This window comes from Pyxicephalus adspersus, chromosome 5, assembly GCF_032062135.1.
Source record: "Pyxicephalus adspersus chromosome 5, UCB_Pads_2.0, whole genome shotgun sequence".
NCBI lineage: Eukaryota > Metazoa > Chordata > Amphibia > Anura > Pyxicephalidae > Pyxicephalus > Pyxicephalus adspersus.
In genome coordinates, this window is record NC_092862.1 from 128,272,784 (window position 1) to 128,292,190 (window position 19,407).

Sequence of the window (19,407 nt, forward strand, 5' to 3'; positions counted from 1 at the left end):
AACACACCATCTTCAGAATTTGACCAGTGTTCTCCCCAGCCCCTTTTACCACCACCCGGCTGTTTTTATGTGGCGACTGAAGAGTTGGGTCACAATACAGGGGCTGCCACCCGCCCACAATTTCTTCCCACCCGGCTCAAAAAAAGTTCATGGGTTGAGCACTGCTGACCGTTCACCTACTGAATTATATATCCCACCCCCTTGCCTTACTGTAACAAACCAACACCATATTCTTTACACCGCCAGCCAATGTTGTGGCCATTCAATGCAAACATGTATTTTATTTTTAGCTGTTTGCCTGGGGTTTTACATAAATGTTAGAAGGCATCAGCAGTTTCCATGCAGAACTCTGTGACAGTGAACGCAATATATGTGGCATTTCTAGCTGGCCTTCCTATAACCAAGCAGCACTGACACATCACATAATACAACTGGCCAACCATTCTGAGGATTTGCTGTATTTTAAACAGCAGGCAGGAGACATTCCTAACCTCTGAAGGACAACTAAACACAACTGAACCTGTAAATCTTTCCTTTTATACTTCATTATAGAGGTGCGCTTTTATTTCAAACAGGCCATCTGTTCTTAGTAACATTCCTGTTAAAATCACTTTTAAATGTGCCATCATCATTTTCTGTTCCATAATCATTACATCTGTCAAAACTGGCAGCACATGTTATACTTTAACAACTTTTCCAAATTATTGAGGAATAGTTACAGTTCTCACAGCTCTCTATAAAAGCGGAAATTCACAGTTACATATATTGCCTAAAAGCAGACTTGTAAGGAAACATTTATAGTTGAATTGCAATGCTGTTTAGCCAGTTCTGAAATTCAGAACCTCTATTGGACTCCACGGCTAAGTCATCAACCTCCTTTTACCACTAAGTAAATCTTGGTTTAGGACCCAGCCTATGATTGGACAAATAAGGATCCTACTGTGTCACTGTCTGTATCTGTCCTTTGCAACCCCTCTTCAATGTACAGTGCTGCATAATATGTTGGCGCTATTTATATACTGTTTAATAAGGAGCAGCCGTTCCTCCCTGCGTTCTCTCTTCCAGTAAGAAAGCGCAGTCGTGGAATGACAGCACTGTGCCTGGTTGGCTTTTACCCGTTTACAGTTCTACTTATTTCATATTTTCCTTTTACTCTCAAGACCTTTGCCATTTCCTCGACCTGCCTTTTTTTAAAAAATGATTGGTTGCCGCAGATGATCAGCATACAAGAGACCCTATGTACACAGAATAAAAGGACCTCATCTGACTGTAAGTTCATTACACACAGCAGTGGTATATTTTTACTAAAATATTCCCTAGTGGTGAATCAATTAATGCCATTGAAACATGTGAACCCGATAGATTCTCCACCAAGGAATGTTTCAATGAATGTCAGATTCCCTGCTTTAAAAATGGACCCCATAGTGTATGAATCCAGGATTCTGGGGAATTTGAAGAAACAGGATCACTTCAGAAATTACTAACATGCTTAATCCTGAAGTGAATAAAATCAGTTTGTATCTATAAGAAAAGTTTAAGTACATGAAAAGCATTTAAACATTTTGTTTCTGAGGGTATCATGATCACAAGTGAATCAGTAGTTTCCAAAATCAGCCAATCTGCATTGGTAGTGTCTAGTATTTATACAGGACAAGGTATGGATGGAGCTTCAGGGGTTAGATTATTGGTATTGGGTTAGAAAGAAAAATGTAAATCTTCAGACAGAGATGTGGGGTCTGTACATTTTGCATACCAACTCCAGTTACCTAGTAATTCCTTACAACTTTGACTCTACATTCCAACTTCTAGGGCCTGTGTGGAGAGTTTTTATTCACTTTAAGCAAGTTTAGCATCACCAAACAAGTAAGTCTATCAGAATGCAATACTAACCTGAAGATGGTCAAAGGAATCCATTATTAATAATATTGTTACACAGTATTTATTTAGCCCCAACATTTTATGCAGCACTGCAAAATGTCTAAAGTCATGTCACTAGCTGTCCCTCAAAGGAGCTCATTATCTAATGTGCCTATCATAGTCATATGTCCTTACCACAGACTAAGGTAAATTTTGGGGAGAAGCCAATTAACCTAACTGTATGTTTATGGAATGTGGGAGGAACCGGAATACCCTGGTAAATTCACACAGACATGGGGAGAACCTGCAAACTGCATGCAGATAGTGTCCTGGTCGAGATTCCAATCTGGGACCCAGCGCTGCAAAGGAAGGAGTGCTAACCTCGGAGCCACAGTGCTACCCATAAATGCTGAATGCAACTGACATACCTGTAGGCACTGAGTGAGACTTTACCTTTGATGATCATGCAAGGGTTGCAAACAAAGAGTTGTTGAAGATTTATGATTAGAATAGAAACGATAGGTGGGAGGCAGTAGAATAAAATATATATTTTGATGCAGTACTCCCTTTTATTCCATTTCCCTAATCCCCACCCCAGTATACCACTCAGCAACTGGATATCACCAGGTTGATTGGATAGCTGTCTTGCACACACACCTGGGGGTTTTATAATGACAGCATGGTGTCGCTGTACTATAGCATCAAACAGCACTCGTGTTATGTGAGGACTGTTTTTTACAGGATTAAGGACTGTCAGACAAGTAGAAGGGACTGCCACATGTTGGGACAGACCAGAAAACTGTTAAAAAGTAAAGTATGTAAGCTTTTATAAAAATTTGTAATATTTGCAATGATGGGAGCCCTAGGAAGAACAATAAGTTCTACACTCAAAATTTTCCAGCTTCATCATAGTTTAAATAAATCCCTCACAAGTCATCTCCAAGACATATGCCATAGGATAAAAAATATTAATCTATTCCCAAAAAAATTTATTGGGATCATATAATCGATTTTTGATTCAAAAATAAAATAGATATTTAAAGTTTACAAAAAGGCAAAACAGTCATTGAAGGGTTGGTGTTATTAAACCGTACATTACCAATGGCATGTACGCCCTCAGGATTCAGAAGATGTTTGCATTCTGAGTGCAATATACACAAACACAGCAATTCTACAGGTTCAGCGACCTGCCTTTTGCTTTTCAGTCCTTGCATTGTTATTATTAGTTTTCAACGAATCTAGGAGGTTTCTCAGTCTTTCACTAGCCAGTTTTTTCTTCACGTTGGAAGCTGTTGAAGTTTCAGTAATGGCAAGTATTGAGGCAAGTCCCCAGGTCCTATTTTCCAAGGATGGAGCGCCCTGCTCTTGTAGAGTCCAGGAACTCTCCTGAACTACATGGACAAATCGCTCCAGCTGAGACTTGTTCACATTTTTACTAATGTTCAGTGACTGTTCAAAAGGATTTTGGATGTACAGCGGAGAGGATTCTGGCTTATTTTTCTCTACACCCTAGGAAAAAAAACAAATAAAAACTTAAATGTTGCAAATCCTCAGGGTGAAGATGTGTTTTCATTTTACAGAAGTTAAGAAATAGATTCCAGCGAACTGGTACAAAACAAAAGTGCCAAAACTGAAATAGAGTAATATATATGCTCTAAGCAAGCTGAAGGAATTTACACAGACTTTACATTATATCTAAAGCAAAAACATTTTATTTTTAACATGCAGTAGGGAATAGCTAAAATCCAGAGCAGTTTTTTTTCTTTCCCCTGGACACAAACAAGGGAGGAAACATGTAACAAGTATACCCAAAGAAAATGATAACGTTAATTTTTCCTCACTTTCAGGAATAAAGAGGACAAATCTATCTAGAGGGCTCACCCACTCACCACTCAATACATATTAGGAAAAAAAATTATGCATTTCCTTATATTTCAAAAGACAGTTTGGTGTACAACTAGTTTACCTGAGACAGCACATAAGACGACACCCTTGGGAACCTGCACTTACTTTTTCCCATCTGCAGAATCCAGATAGATCTAATTCAAACAATTCTCTAGTATGAATTTTTATACATTCTCTATGAGTAACAAGATTTTGTTCTTCTTCTCCCTGTATCTTCATGTTGGCCAAGGTGCAGGAAATGAAAGAGAATCTGCTAGCTTATGTAAACTTAAAATGATTGAAAATGGTTTAGGGGGAACAGATAGGCGATCATCAGATGTAGGAAGAGGGTTAGGTTCTCCATGTATTCTTTTCATGGCTGCAAAGACTAGGCAGAGAGTCTGGTCTGTTGGCTTTTGTGACATATAAAGCATAAAGGAGCTAAAAACTGCTAAGCGCTGGGTGATTGACTCCTCAGTTCATTGAGAAATGCATGTAATCATGTTTGTATACAAAAAAAAAAAAAAAACACAGCAAAAAAACATTTACCTTTCGAATATCTATACAATTCTTGCTGAAGTCAAAACTTCCATAAAACTCCAGAAATTCTAAAAGAAGAATATCTAGGAAGAAAAAAAAACAAAAAGAAAGGATTATTTGAATTATTGGTTGTTATGGATGAATGCAGTTTACCTATGCCTGTCTGAAGACGATACTATACTAGTACATACATCATTATATCAAAGTGGATATACAGCAAGTGGCAACAAAATTTCCTTACAGATCTAAAAGGACATTGTTCAAATAGTCCAACAACTCAAAACCTGTTTATTTGTATCGGTTACACAACATAAACTAGGTTCACCTATGTCATTGAGAAAGGTGGCTTAGCACAGAAGAAAATAGCAAAATACGACTAGCTGATGTTTTCTAACTTGTCTGCTTCAATAATTCTTCTTCCTGATCAACCAAACATAAGTTTGTAATAGTGTTCACCATCTTCGGAATTCTGCCTGATGAACATGAAACCTCTGTTCCCCATCTTTATAGTTCCCAGCACACAATAGCTCTGGTGGACTCACATTTATGGGAGCTTCCATAGGGTTGGGTTAGACCTTGCCTTTAGAGATAGCTTTGGTTAAGGCGATAGTTTATATAGAAGTACAACAGCTAAACAAATGTTCTGTGGGAACTCCCCATAAAGGCCAAAATACAAGTACAGCAAGCAGTGTAAAGTCAAGGAACAGCGAAAAAATTGTACTGGCTCGTATGGATTGCTGCCATTTGCCTTAGTAAATAAGCATTCTGGTATCTTTAAAGCAGAACTAAAGCTCCACTTTTGCAAGGCAAGGCATTATTGCAGAAAGGAACAGGCAAAGTCTCTTCTACAATATTCTCTGCAACCTGCCTGATGGCTCTGGGAAAAAAGTTTTGGTTGCCAAGATATCTGGCAATCCTGGCTTTCCCAGGGCATGACAGAAATGAACGAACTCCTGCGTGCCTGTGCAGAAGTTATGTTATCCTGGCCCAGCCAATCAAGATGGTGAAGGTCATACTTAGGAAGAAATGAAGGAAGATGGTTGCGTCTTGAAACAGAACAAGAACAAGCGAGTATTGCGGGTTTAGTTCCGCTTTAAGCTCTTCTCACTGACCTCACTTTTACTTCAGGTCTCCTTGCCCATTATTAATGACTTACCCAGTGGCTCTGTGTTTTGTGATGGTTTAATTTTTTTCAGGTCACCAACGAATGTGCAGTCATTGTCCTTAATGATACATTTGTCCTTTTTACCTAAAATAAGCATAAGGTGAACATATTAAAGTAAACTGACAAGTTAGGTTAAAGTAAAAATCTAGATAATAGCAAAGCAATCATGCCATACACAGTGCTACCCAAGACCAATGAAACCTTTCTGGTGGGGAAAACACCCAGAGATATGCCTACCACACAATAAATAACAGGTGTAAGAATACTAGGTGATAATTTAAGGTATCTGTTGTTGACAGGGTATCCGAGTAGGAAAGTCAACTTAGTTTACCTTAGGCTAATCTAAATTTTTTGAATAGCTAGAGTGCAAACTTGTCATTGTCAAAACCCATTTATTTCAAACTTGCCTACCCATCTTCTTCTGTCTTTTGAAACCATCACTACTTCCCACACTACATTTCTCCCATCCTATTGTGTGTGAAATTCCCCCACCTACTAGATTGTAAGCTCTTCGGGGCAGGGTCCTCTCCTCCTGTATCACTGTCTGTATTAGTCTGTCATTTGCAATCCCTATTTAATGTACAGTGCTGCGTAATATGTTGGCGCTATATAAATCCTGTTTATTAATAATAATAATTGTCTTGCATTCTGAACTATGCAACGTTTTGCCCCCCATTCCTTTCTGAAAATTAGAAAGCAGTGTACAATGCGTGGAATCAAAACTACCCAGACTGCACATTCTTGGAACTCTTTGGATGTCATTGCACACACCATGTTTGGAGGAGAAATGGCATTCCATATCACCCAAAAACACCATACCAATAGTGGGGTTTGGAGGAGGGAACATCATGGTATGGGACGGTGTTTCAGTATATGGTACTGGCAGACTTCGTAGTATTGAGGGAAGGATGGATGGAGAAATGTACCAGTACAGTCTTGAAAAGAATCTGCTGTAATCTACCAGGATGCTGAAGATGAAACCAGGGTGGGCATTTCAGCAAGACAATGATCCCAAGAAAAAAAAAAACTGTTAAAATGCCAAGTCAAGTCACCCAACTTGAAACCAACTGGAAATTTATGGAAAGAACTGAAGATCACAGTTCATAGAAAAAGCCCCCATAATCTTCAGGATTTGAAGACAGTTTGTATGGAAGAACGGGCAAAAATCACTTGGATTACTACCGCAAATTTCAAGTCAATAGCCCCATTAGAAATATATTTATTGAGAAAAATGTTGGTGTGTTCAGTACCTATTTCCCCTGGTGTAAATAAAAAAATTTGCTTATAAATATTTATCAGCTGAGCATCTAGGGGTCTGGCCCTACATTCACTTTTAACATAAAATTGAAAAACAATGCTATCATAATACTATAAATGTAATCAGGAAGCAAAGGGTGCACACAGAGATAGGAGGTACTAGATATAAGCATTCTGCAGTAACGCACCAACTGGTTTGGAATACTACTCTTTCCTCTCCTAAAGTGCTGCTGTGCAGGGAATTTTAGATTATTTTAAAGACAAGCCTTTCTCAATCTTTTTAACATGGGGGAACCCTTGAAATAATTTTCAGGTCTTAGTGAACCCCTGCCAGTCTTTATGATATGCCTAGTTCAAGATACATGGTAAATTAGATGAATGTCTCCTACATGGGAGTGGGATGATTGTCACCCTTACAAATAACCAAAAAGAGCAATGGTGTCAGTGGCAATTGAGCAATTTGTGCCTCTAATGTCAAAGAACCCCTAGCAACTTTTAGACCAGTATTTCTCAATCAGGGTTCCTCCAGAGGTAGCATAGATTTTCCTGAGCAATGAGCAATCTGTGCTTCTCAGCGAAGTTTAGGTGAACCTCCCAAAGATCTTTTTAGCTATGTAAAAGGGTGACATTCTTCCCAGTGGGCAGAAATTTAGGAAGCATTCTTCATATTGACCATCACACTAATGTGCAGTGAACCGTGGATATAGTAATTATTGTAGGTGTTCCCTAAAGGGTTCCCCCATGTTAAAAGAGTGAAAAAACTGCTCTGGAGGACCCCTGTTTTGAGAAATACTGCTTAAGACACTTTTAGCAGCATAAGCTAGTTCCAAGTAACGAAATGATATCTAGACTGCATCTGGACTGAATGATATTAGTTTACACTTTAAACATATATAAACATAATTAATAATGATAATAATTATGAACGATAAGAGACTCCTTTACACCAACATGGTAGTGTATGTTCTGAGTGTGGACTGTCTGTAATATTACCCAGTATAAGAAGGGCAAGTGACTCATATCTCTGGGGTGTTCCACATGAATGGCCCTCATACACAGCGCCTGGCAAACTGTCACTTTCTTTGGAAACATACACTGACAAATGACTCACTGAATGCAGAGATTCTAACCAAAACAGACTTAAGATATATCCGTTTGATTTTGTGTCCCACAAATTTAGGTGAAGGGAAACTATAAATAGAAGCTGTGTCCACAGCAGATTTATAGATCTGGTCAAATGTTAAAAGATGAAGAATGAAAAAATATCTCCTCTACAAACAAGGAAAGTGTTGTTGGGTCAAATGTAATTTTTTATTTTGAGTCTTTTTTTATGAGTTAGCAAAAACAATGGCACAGCAGACGCGCTGACTGATAAGTAATGCATCTCTGCGATATAAACACGAATACGCAGTATTTTACTTGCTCTTGAAAAAAAATAAATTTACTATACCCAAAAATGTGCTGCTGTGGCTAAATCCTGGATGGTTTTGATCTTTGAAACTTTGTACTTCCCATACCTTCCAAATTACCCATTCCCTGACCAGAAGTGGCAGAACTACAGGAAGGTATAACTTTTCCATACATTTGTATGTGAACTCCAACATTTACTTGTGAGGTCAAAAAGACTTGCTGACTGACCAAGTGGTGTAACACAACTTCCAAATCCACTTGAAAATTTGACTACTCCAGGACAGTGAATGCCCTACACACCAGAGGTCCCCAACCAGAGGATTGGGGCCACTAGTGGGACGCAGCTCCAGCCTGTGCACCCACCAGCGAGGTCAGGAAAAGCACCGGCCAAAGCTGTGGACTACGTCTCCGGAGACATCTTTGGACACAACCCACCCACTCTCTCACTGCAGGTCTGAGCCTGAGCCAAAGATAGTGGTACCTAGCAGCAGTTTCATGGCTTTTAAAGGTCTACATACAAAATCAAATGGGAAGGTTCCTGTTGCAAATAATTATCTTGCAGAAAGACCTCTAGAGCTCCATGCTGAGAGTGGTGTTGAGGTTCTAAAACTTGAAGTTGCACAAAGTCATCATGTAATATTTGTATTACTTGCTAAATATTTTTACCTGCTAGATTCTTCAGCTGATCTAGAGTTGGGATAACAGGTGGATTTCTTTTTTGTAAGAAGAATAAGACCATTGCAGTGAGGGAGAAGTTCGTGATCCAGTGTCCAGGCACTGCACTAGTTATCCCATGCACATGAGCCCAATATCGCACAGTGAAGACAAGAGGTCGCACTCGACTATCAATGTTCCCATATATGTACAAAAGCTCCGAGCTTCTCAGTGCAATTCTACAATAAAAAAAAAGGAAAAAGAAAATTAGACTGTAACTATCTACAACACTTTATTTGTACATACATTTCATGTAAAGACATTTAGCTGTGGTGAAAGAATATTCAAAAGCCACCCAGTCTGACCCTAGCAGTCACATATTTTTTTTTTTTTTTTTAGGATTGAGTCACACCATTAGAACAGAAAATGAATGGAACTGCTGGGTGTCACTTAACAAGCATTGGTATGATATGTTTCAATCTCTAAAGTCTCTGATCACTTGATCTGGATTCTTTGATGATATCAATTTTATTGTACAATATTTTAGTATTGTGCTTTGGATGGGATAACACTGCATATTGTGGCAGTGGTGAAGGTTAGAACCAGAATCTAAAAATATCAAAGAAAGAAAATAGAAAAAAAAAAAACACAATAACAAAACAGTAATATTTAAAAAACAAGATAAATATATCCTGCACAATCTAAGTTTTATTAAAATGGAAATTATACTTTAAATACATTTTTTGGCAACCCTTATCGTTTTGACCAACTGATAACAGCTACAGACCATGGATCAGCTAACAGCGTTTCCACCAACAGGAATTTTTGATCGGTGCTTAAGGCTTGCCATCAAGCTGACCATCTTATGATAATGTTAGTTACCACCTGGCTGTCCATTACTTTATCAATTTCTATTACAATGAATGAGAAATAAGCAGGCAGATCAGGAACATTGGCCAGAACTCTGCACCCCCTTTGTCTTTTTTTTTTTTTTTTTTAATAAGGAGGAGACGTCAGCACTGGTAGTTTCTACACTTCCTCATAAGTTTCTTTAAACCCAAACTCCAGCAAAACAAAAACAAATGGTTAGGTGTAGCTAAGTGGGTAAAGGTGATGATCTCTGTCATGTCTCTAACCAGATGGGCACCATTAATGTGCAGTAGACTGAAGGGTTAGCATTTTACTACCATTTATTTCCTCTTCAGTGAGAGAAAAATTTACCTGAAAAAGGGAATTTCACCTTTCCAAAAAGCTTGCACATACAATTAGTTAGCTAGATAAATGTATCACCCATTACTATTACTTTTATGCCAAAATTATAGGCATCAGACAGAGCAGGTGAAACCTAGTTATATCACTTCGCCGCTCTATCCAAAACTCAATAAGGAGGCTTTGTTGGCGGAGGATTGAACCTTATTTTTTAATCATACTTCTTCTATCCTAAATCATTAAAGCGGAATGAGACCAAGTAATCTGTGCAAAAACAGAATTTCAAACAAACATGGTAGGGAAAACAAGGTGCTTACTTGTTGTCTGCCGTGAGATCACAGTGGAGACCGGTGGATTGGTGTTGAAAGCGCACCAGAGGACAGCGCGCACTCAGGATTTTTTGAACATCTGTGCACCCAGGGCCAAAATTGTCAATACATTCACCAATGACAGAGAGAATCTTCTGCTGGACGACTCTGCTAGAGGAGACCTGTCTCATCCAATACTCTGTGACGAATGAACCAGCATCCTGATGTAAACATGAAGATAATCCATGAAGGCAACATAGATCGCTATCCCTCTCCTCTGTTCTGCATAGCCTGGGTCAATGGGCAGGACTAAGCTGCAGTGTCACGTGACGTTGCTGCTACTTATTCCATCTTCTGCCACTTTGGCCGTGCAAAGCAGAATGAAGATACAGAGATGTATAAACAATATACATAAAGTAAATTCTGCACAATATTTTATCATAGGATGTACATTGTGGCGTTACAAAAAATGGAGAGGGATTTAGACAAAGTAAAGCAGGCCATGCTTCCTGGAGAAGCTTCTGTCAGTCATGTAACCATTTACCACCCATTGAGGTGTAGGGTGCCTGTAACCCAAACTAATTCACTTTGGGTTTATGGTCACTGCACTTCCAGTGCAGACAATGGGGCAGATTTATTAAAGCTCTTCAACACTGGAGTGAATAGACAAAGCTTGTTTTTTTTTCTCCTGTTATCCATGAGAGAAGTTTTGCAATTAATATCCAAATGAAAGCCAAAAAAAAAAGAACTAATCTCATGGCAGTTTATTCTGTCTGTTAACCAAAGCATCTTCCGCACTGAACTGAGTATATAGCAGTTTGGATAAAAGCAAAAAGAGATTTACAATGGTCAAACATTTAAAAAGTCACCCGATTTACCTTTCCAGTCCCATCTTTTATACTCTCCAAATTTAAGAACAGGTCCAAGTCACATCCCATCTTTCCAAATGAATTGACGCTAGAGCCGTAGGGATGAAGAGTGGCTTTTGGAAAGTAGGCAGTGGCAATGTCACTGACTAAAGAGCTGACCAGGTAACGAATTCTGATGCTTTCCTCTGTTAGTTGACATTCTTGTAAGATAATATTTGCTTGATGTTCAATCTGACAGCAAAAATATAATTAAAGTTTGTAAGCAACCACCAATTATAGAGAAATATCCATTCCATATACAAATGTAACCATAAAATGGCAATGAAAAGAAAGGCTACCAAGAGATATTTAAACCCTAATAATTTAACTTCTACAGTGATGTTTTTGAATTGATATACAAGATTTATATGAAGGAAAAATACAAATGCTGACGAGGCCACCACCCCCATGCTCATTCACAAACCACCCCAGAAAATTCTGCATAGGTCAGATGCCAATTAAAGTATCTGTAAGGTAGTGACAATCATGTGGTTGTGAAAAACATGTCAGGAAGATAATCTATGAAAAAGCCTTTATTTTCTTTGGCAGTAGCCAGCCTTCTTATGTAAATGCAGGTGAATCTTGAAGGATGAAAAACACCCTACTATCTACAGCTATAGGGGTCAGTAAGCTCATTTATCCCATTTAAAAAAAAATGAAGGATATTTTTTTATTTTTGTGTCATAATGGCAAGTATATACTATTTTTGGACATTATAACAAACTTAGCTGCCAAGTAGGACCCCTGCAAAATCATGGTCTATATCAGGGATGTCAAACTCTGGCCCGAGGGCCAAATCTGACCCGCAATGTCCTTTTTATTTGGCCCCCAATGGAATCCTAAATTTGAATTACAGCTGGCCCGCCGCTGCATTGAAATAGCGCCGCTACTACAATTCTTCGCATCACTCGCATATATAGACCAACGGCCTCCCTGCCTATGCGTGGCCCCATATTGGGACTATTTTATAGACGCTGGGAATTGTAGTAGCGGTGCTATTTCAGTGAAGAAGGAGTTCCAGCTACTCATAACATTAAGCCCCGGATTGGACTGTTTTCTTGACGCAGGGAATTGCAGAACCGGTGCTATTTTTGTTTCAAGTTTGGCCCACTGTGTATTTGAGTTTGACACTCCTGGTCTATGTGCTCCACTGAGTTGCTTTCATTTTCTCCCAGTTTTCTAATTGGGCCAAAGCCTTCAGCCATCTTTATGGCAGATGCATGACAATCGCCTAAACCCATTATGTAATTGCACGGAGGTGAGCAGGAGAATATGCTGACAGGAAGGTTCGAACAGCTTTGACAAGAGACTTCAAAGCCTATTCTGTCACAGAAAAAAAAAGTCTGCCAGTCATCTATTTCTGCTTCAGGTTGCTAACAAGAACTGAAAGAACACACCAACAGCTACCTTCATATGTCATACATCACAGGAAAACAACACATACTTCTATTATGACTCTAGCTTATAATAGCAATACATTTATTTTGGATGCCATATGAAATGTAACTTACATCTTTAGCATTACACAGTTTATGTAATAACGTGGCAGGAGAAATAGGAGACTGTGGTGAGCAAGGGACAAACTCTGTTTGCAATTCTTGAGATTTGACTTTCAGAAATCTAGATTTGAATGGAAGAATGTGTGCATCTTCATTTTCTGGAATTTTACTAGAAGTAAGAAGTGAATCAATACTTTCTGTATTCACAAACTCCACAAGTGCATGGGTGCCCTGAATAAAAAAACACAATTAAAGCAAAACCTTATTACATTTTGTAAAAACCAAACAGAAATTACATAGAAATAATGGGAGTGAAGGACACAAATGTTGGTTTCTTAAGAAGAAAACAATTCATGAGTACTTAAAGTCTAAAAGTGTAAAACTAGATTGTAAGCTCCTTGGAGCAGGGTCCTCTCCTGCCCCCGTGTCACTGTCTGTCATTTGCAACCCCTATTTAATGTACTGATAATATGTTGGCGCTATATCAATTCTGTTCAACAATAAAATATCAATAATAATAATATTATTATTATTAATAATAATAATAATAATAATAATAATAATAAATCAAATTTGTTTTTAACTTTTTTTCTAGTTTTGGACAGTGTGGGGAATGATTAGAACTCGTCAAGTTTTAACTGTTATCCAGGTCTGTTAGGTAGATTTTCTCACACAGGAAGTATGGAAAAATCTGTAAAAGGGACAAAGACAGAAATAAAATTGTGACAGTTACAGTTTTTTTCCTAAGATAACCTTTTCATCTCTGACTGTGCTCCTGTCTGGTTCCTGTGTTTATTTTTTCCTGAAATTTCCATTTTGAGAATTTATGGCTGGTTTAATACCCATTGGCTGTTTTATAGGAATCCAATAGTCTTTGACCTCAGCCTAGCGTCTTCACCTTCATACTGAATTTTAGGTGCTGTAAAATTTAGACAAAACTCTAACATCATCAAATCATTTTTTGGCAATTGTTAAGGATTCATACAGCATTGTTATATACAAAGCTGTAAATGGTGCTTATAGTTATAAAATTGGAAATAGTTTCTATGTGAGACTCATTTAAATAAATTCATACATTTTATGTGTCATTTTAATGACTGAATAAATTGATATTTATTGATATATATCTTTTTTGTGTCTGCTTTAGAAATCCCATTGGCTCTGTTGTATAACCAGTCTGCATGTAATTCAGTGACAAGAGTGACTAGTTCTGCCAGGTGAAAGCCATCTTAGGTCTATGGCAGATTCTTAACAAGCAGTAAAACAGCCATAAACCAGCCACCCTTGACCTCTCGAAATTCTTTTATTGAATATTTCATTCTCATAATTAAATATCACAACAAATACTGTATAGGTTGATTTCAGCTATAACAGATCACAAAAACCTTCTGTTTGTATTCATTATAAGACAGACAGGTTGCCAAGATTTGGTGTTGTGTTAGGTCTTGTAGAATATAAAGAAAAAAATAAAAGTAGTACAACTAATATTTCCTCCTAAAAATATATATATATGTTTTTTATCCCCAGATGCCACTATTGGGAACATATTTGGTCTTTGAGGACAGAACTTTGCTCCACACTATCGAGAAATGGAAAGTTTTGCTTTTACTGCTTTAAGAGTTTTAAATCAACGACCCCAAAACAAAAAGACTTACATAGGTATCAAAGAAAAAGTGATTTGCAACTTCTCCATGCCGTGATAAATGCTTCAAAAATTTCTTCTCACTTATTTTAGAAGGGCAGCCTATTAATACTGAGCGGTTGGCCTGTTCTGTTCTTTCTCTCTGAACATCTTCAAAGTTCTTCCTTGATGAAGAATTAAATTGATCTGGATCTGTAAACATAACAATGAGAATGACACTTTTGTTTAGATGAGAACTTCTTTAACCCCCCTGGCGTTCTGATTCTGTCCGTAATTTTATGCAAAAAGCGTTACATTGTTTTGCATGAAACTTTATTTCACGTTGTACGCCTAAAATTCTTAGGCATAACTCACCAAAATATGTCCAATATTTAATACATTTAATAATAAACTTTAAGTACAAAAATCTGTTAAAATAAGATTGCATAAAAATACTGAAACCTGTAATGTAACTGTACAGTAGCATATATAATATATATATATATAATGAAAAAATAAATATATTATATAAAGATTTATTTGTATTGGACTCAATACAGCTATTTAGTATTGAATCCGATGCATGAAAACCACGGGGAACGTCAATGCAGTCACCGGGAGAAGATCGCAAGAAGAGGACACTGCCGGAGGACCTACACAGGAAGCCGATAGGAAAGGTTTTTTTTTTTATTTTTTTATTTTATTGTTTTTGGCTACACTGAGTGTGCCTAGGGGTTTCCTCTTTTTGCATGTTTTTCTTTACCCCGGAGCCACACTTGGGAACACCGCTCAGGGTTTTTTTTTTAATTGCGATAGTTCTCACCACATGGATGCAAAATGCTTTATTCCAGCGGTTGCCAACCTGTGGTCCAGTGGTCCACGGCTCTAACCGGTGTGCCCCTAGCAGGGTCAGGAGAAGGACCCTGCTGGGGGGCGCACCGTCCAGAGCCGCCGACCATGTATGCACACAACCACCCACTCTGCCATCGCAGGCTCAGACCTGTGATAGGAGAGTGGGCTCTTTTCTGGGGGAAGTTTCTTCCCTCTTTGCGTGACACATGGCTCCCCGTGCATGCGCAGCCCGGATTCCGTGCATTTAGGGGTTGGTCTGTAGGTCTCAAAAGGTGGCGACCAATGCTTTATGAGCAGCCAGTTTATTTATTGCAGGACAGGTGATGTCCCTCACAATCTTCTCCTATAGAGAACATCGCACATGTGCAGCTCTGTGTATGATCCTGGCATAACTGATTGCTGGGAATGAATAAACTCCAGCGCACATGAGAGTTAGATCATTCCAGCCTGGCCAATCATTCTGACCAAAGAAATCTAGAAATTGCTATCATAGGTATGTTTATTTTATTGCAAAAATGAACATCTTTTGTCCCTACTGCAATAAAAAAACTGGCTGTTTGCAATGTTTTATGTTGTAAGTTTAATTCTACTTCAAACAATGAGGTGCTTTTGAAAAAAAAATCAATGTTTTTCAAGGTAAGTGAGCTTATCTGAGTGATCCTTTGACTTGGGTACATTCAAGAGCAGCATGGTGGCTCAATGGTTAGAACTCTGGCCTTTGCAGCGTTAGGTCCCAGGTTCAAATCTCAGCCAGGACAAAATCTGCATGGAGTTTGCAGGTTCTCATGGTGATTGTGTGGGTTTCCTTCAGGTACTCCAATTTCCTCCCACATTCCAAAAGCATGCAGTTATGTTGATTGGCTTCCCTCCCAAATTGACCAATAATAAATCAATCAATAAAGACATATGACTACGGTAGGGACATTGGATTTTAAGGGACAGCTAGTGACATGACTTTGGACTTTGTACAGCGCTGTGTAACATGTTGCTGCCTTATAGGTACTGTGTAGTAATATTAGTTATTCCCTGCTGCAGGATTGAGGATTATGTCTGCCAGTCCAAAGGTTGTGCAATATGACATTGGGTGTCCCCATTAGGGTGCAGTCATATTGGCTGGAGAAAAAGAGGAATTGGCTGGGGAACCTGGGATACGCGGGGTACCCTGGCCTCCTACACCAGTCTGCGCATGTGCAGCTCAGAGCTTTTTAACAGAGAAAGACATCAATCAGGCAGGTACCGTATTTTTTGCCGTATAAGACGCACTTTTTCTTCCCCAAAACTGGGGGGGAAAAGTTACTGCATCCTATACGACAAAGGTGTGATAAAATAATTAAAATAATATACTCACCCGATACCCGATCCTGCGTGTGTCTCTGGCTGCAGCAGCGTCTGTCTCCTCTCCTCTCTGGCAGCAGCACGTGTCTTCTGTCTGTAAAGCAGAGCGAAAGAAGCCGGCACCGCGCCACCTGCTGTTCCCTGTCCTAACTGCCGTACAGTGGAAAAAAAGCACAGAGTGATCAGAAGGGGAATTTGAATGACACAGAGTGATCAGAAAGGGAATTTGAAAGGCATAGAGTGATCAGAAAGGGAATTTGAATGGCACATGAGTGATCAGAAGGGGAATAATCTTTCAGAATCTTTTTTTTCTAGATTTTTCTCCTTTAAAATTGGCTGCGTCTTATATTCCGCATCCGAGCGTCTTATACGGCGAAAAATACGGTAAGTAAAGACAAACCTGATTGCAGTTTTACAAAGTGGAATTTTAGTTAAAGAGAATGGGTCCTTTTTCACTTGCAAACTGCTGCTATGTGCCAAGGAGTGGAAAATGCAGCAGTGGTGGGATTCTTCCTCTAAAAAAAAAGAAAAGCAACCGCCTGGCCAAAAGTGGCTTGTTGTTTTCTGGAACCATGCCACAATCCACTGCAACCACATGCAAAACAATACTTCCCAATGGCTCTCATTTAAATGGCCGCAACTGCTCCTGTGGCAGGGGGCTGCAGCTAACCACAAGTCTGAAATGGCCCTTCCCCCTACCCCTCTTCTGCTGCATCTCTTTGTAGTTCTCTTCATTGGCTTCCATTCCACCTTGCGTAATGAAGGGAAATAGGGAGATGGGTGCTACCAAAAGGGACTCCTTAAATGCTTGAAGTTAACAGTCGCCAAGCCTGAGTAAGTCTAAATATAAAGCACAGTGAGATAGAAAGCAGGCTTTTACCGGCAATTCTGTTAGAAAAATACAATTTATTCACACAATATTTGAATCCTATTTCTAACAGATCAACTATACTAGTATATGGCAATCTATGTTATAAATAGGATTCAAGCATTGTGTGAATAAATTGTATTTTTCTAACACAGTGTTCTCCGCAGCCCTTTTTAGCCAGGTGCACCACCCAGCACTTTTCAGTGACCACCCGGCTGTTTTTGGGTAGTTACTGATGAGTTGGGTCACAATACAGGGACTGCCACCCACCTAAAATTTCTTCCCACATTTTTGGGTTGAGCACTGCTAACAGAATTGCCAGGAAAAGCCTGCTTTCTATCTCACTGTGCTTTATAGTTTCCATTTCACCTGAGAATCAAATTCAAGCTCCCGTTGTTTGCCTTCAAATCCCTCCACAGTTCTCCCACTTACATTTCTGACTTGGTAGAAAAATACTCCTCTAGCCGCTCTCTCCGCTCCTCCAATGACCTACTAATGACTTCCTCACTCATAACCTCATCACACGCACGGATACAAGATTTCTCTAGAGCTGCCCCAACTCTATGGAATGGTCTTCCTCGTCCTTTTCGGCTTATTCATACTTTCTGCCCATTTAAAAGAGCGCTCAAACGCAATTTTTTCAAATATGCCTACACGTTGTCTTCTGTCTTTTGAAACCATCACAACTTCCCACCACTACATATCTCCCTCCTATTGTGTGTGAAATTCCCCCACCTACTAGATTGTAAGCTCTTCGGGGCAGGGTCCTCTCCTCCTCCTGTGTCACTGTCTGTATTCGTCTGTCATTTGCAACCCCTATTTAATGTACAGCGCTGCGTAATATGTTGGCGCTATATAAATCCTGTTTATTAATAATACTACATAGTCATATATAGGGAGAATTGAGTTTGTGTCATCGGGAGCTTTAGTATATTGTAAAAATAAGAGCTCAAACTCAGCAATCTTGCTTTTTTCCTACAGCTAGAGTATGACACATCACCCGATCTCACGCCTGCGCAGTGCAAGATCCGATGTCATAGGAAGAACCAGGAAAATGGAAAAAAAAGGTGGAGGTGATGAACAGAACGGAGGGCCCCAACATGCAGGAGGGGGGGGGGGGTTATAGATTGATCCAGGGTTTTAAGAAATAAAGGTTAGGCTATGTAAACACATGCAATAATTCCTTTCCAACTATAAAAGACTGAACTTGTGCTGTTCATACAGCACCATTATGCTCTATGGAGAGGGGAGAATGATTGAGCGGCACCCCGTTGTGCTCGCTCCCCTTCCCTTGTATTACCATCGTTTGTGGATCTGCCAGCACGGATCCATGAATGACGTCGGCTGAGCGATGTACACATGCCAGATTCTCGTCCAATACCAGCCCTGAGGAGATTATCGAATGAGAATCATCCTACCTGTGTATGTAGCCTTATTTTTTAATTTTTGCAGAAGAAAAATAAACAAAACATGGTGTTTGTGTCCACCATGTCCACATGAGTATTTGAGGTGCATTGGCATGCCTTACAATAGCGCATGCGTTGCCATAACCACCTGGTGTAAACTGGCACCCCAATAAGTTGTCTATGAATCACAGGCCTTGGGACAGATTACCTTGCAGTATACAAAGCAATGAAAGTCATTCATTATCTCTCAGCTCCCCGCCACCATCAGATAACATATTTACAAATGTTGTATTTCCACATAAAAGTACATTGAGCTCCCCCAAGGACCGAGCTTTCCCCAGCTCTCCAGCACTGTGACCCTGGAATGTAGGATAATCATGCTGGTGCCATGGCAGCCTACACCCCCCCCCCCCCCCCTCAGTGCTCAGGCACCGGTGACCTCCACAAGGCCACACAGTCCACTGTTATCGATGCAAACACCGAGCCCTCACCTATCGTGTCCGTCACCAAGGCCCTCGGTTGCTGTCTCCCCGCCGCTGTACTCAGGGCCCGGCCAGAGGCCCTCACCACCGAGGACAGACTCATGCAGCGCACCATGACACTGGCCGGGCACATTGCACTGCGCATGCGTGAG

At 39.6% G+C, this 19,407-nt stretch overlaps 1 protein-coding gene across 1 annotated transcript; it reads right to left on the minus strand.

The window, feature by feature from the left end:
* Window positions 1–2,406: 2,406 nt before the first annotated feature.
* Window positions 2,407–19,407, minus strand: MTPAP (mitochondrial poly(A) polymerase). Its single transcript, XM_072412669.1, has 9 exons — window positions 19,265–19,407; window positions 14,347–14,525; window positions 12,704–12,922; window positions 11,163–11,384; window positions 10,294–10,505; window positions 8,780–9,006; window positions 5,438–5,530; window positions 4,291–4,364; window positions 2,407–3,366 (listed from the first exon to the last, which is right to left on the minus strand). The coding sequence occupies exons 1-9, from the start codon at window positions 19,398–19,400 to the stop codon at window positions 3,037–3,039; spliced, it is 1,692 nt and encodes a 563-aa protein (XP_072268770.1). The 5' UTR covers window positions 19,401–19,407; the 3' UTR covers window positions 2,407–3,036.

Bases quoted from the DNA above. Each gene is read 5' to 3' on its own strand.
- MTPAP (XM_072412669.1), bottom strand. From the start codon at position 19,400: ATGCGCAGTGCAATGTGCCCGGCCAGTGTCATGGTGCGCTGCATGAGT. The intron at 14,526-19,264 runs GTGAGGGCTCGG...TTATGTTTACAG, and splicing joins CTTGGTGACGGACACGATAG to ATCCAGATCAATTTAATTCT. The intron at 10,506-11,162 runs GTAAATCGGGTG...TGTTTACATCAG, and splicing joins TAAAAGATGGGACTGGAAAG to GATGCTGGTTCATTCGTCAC.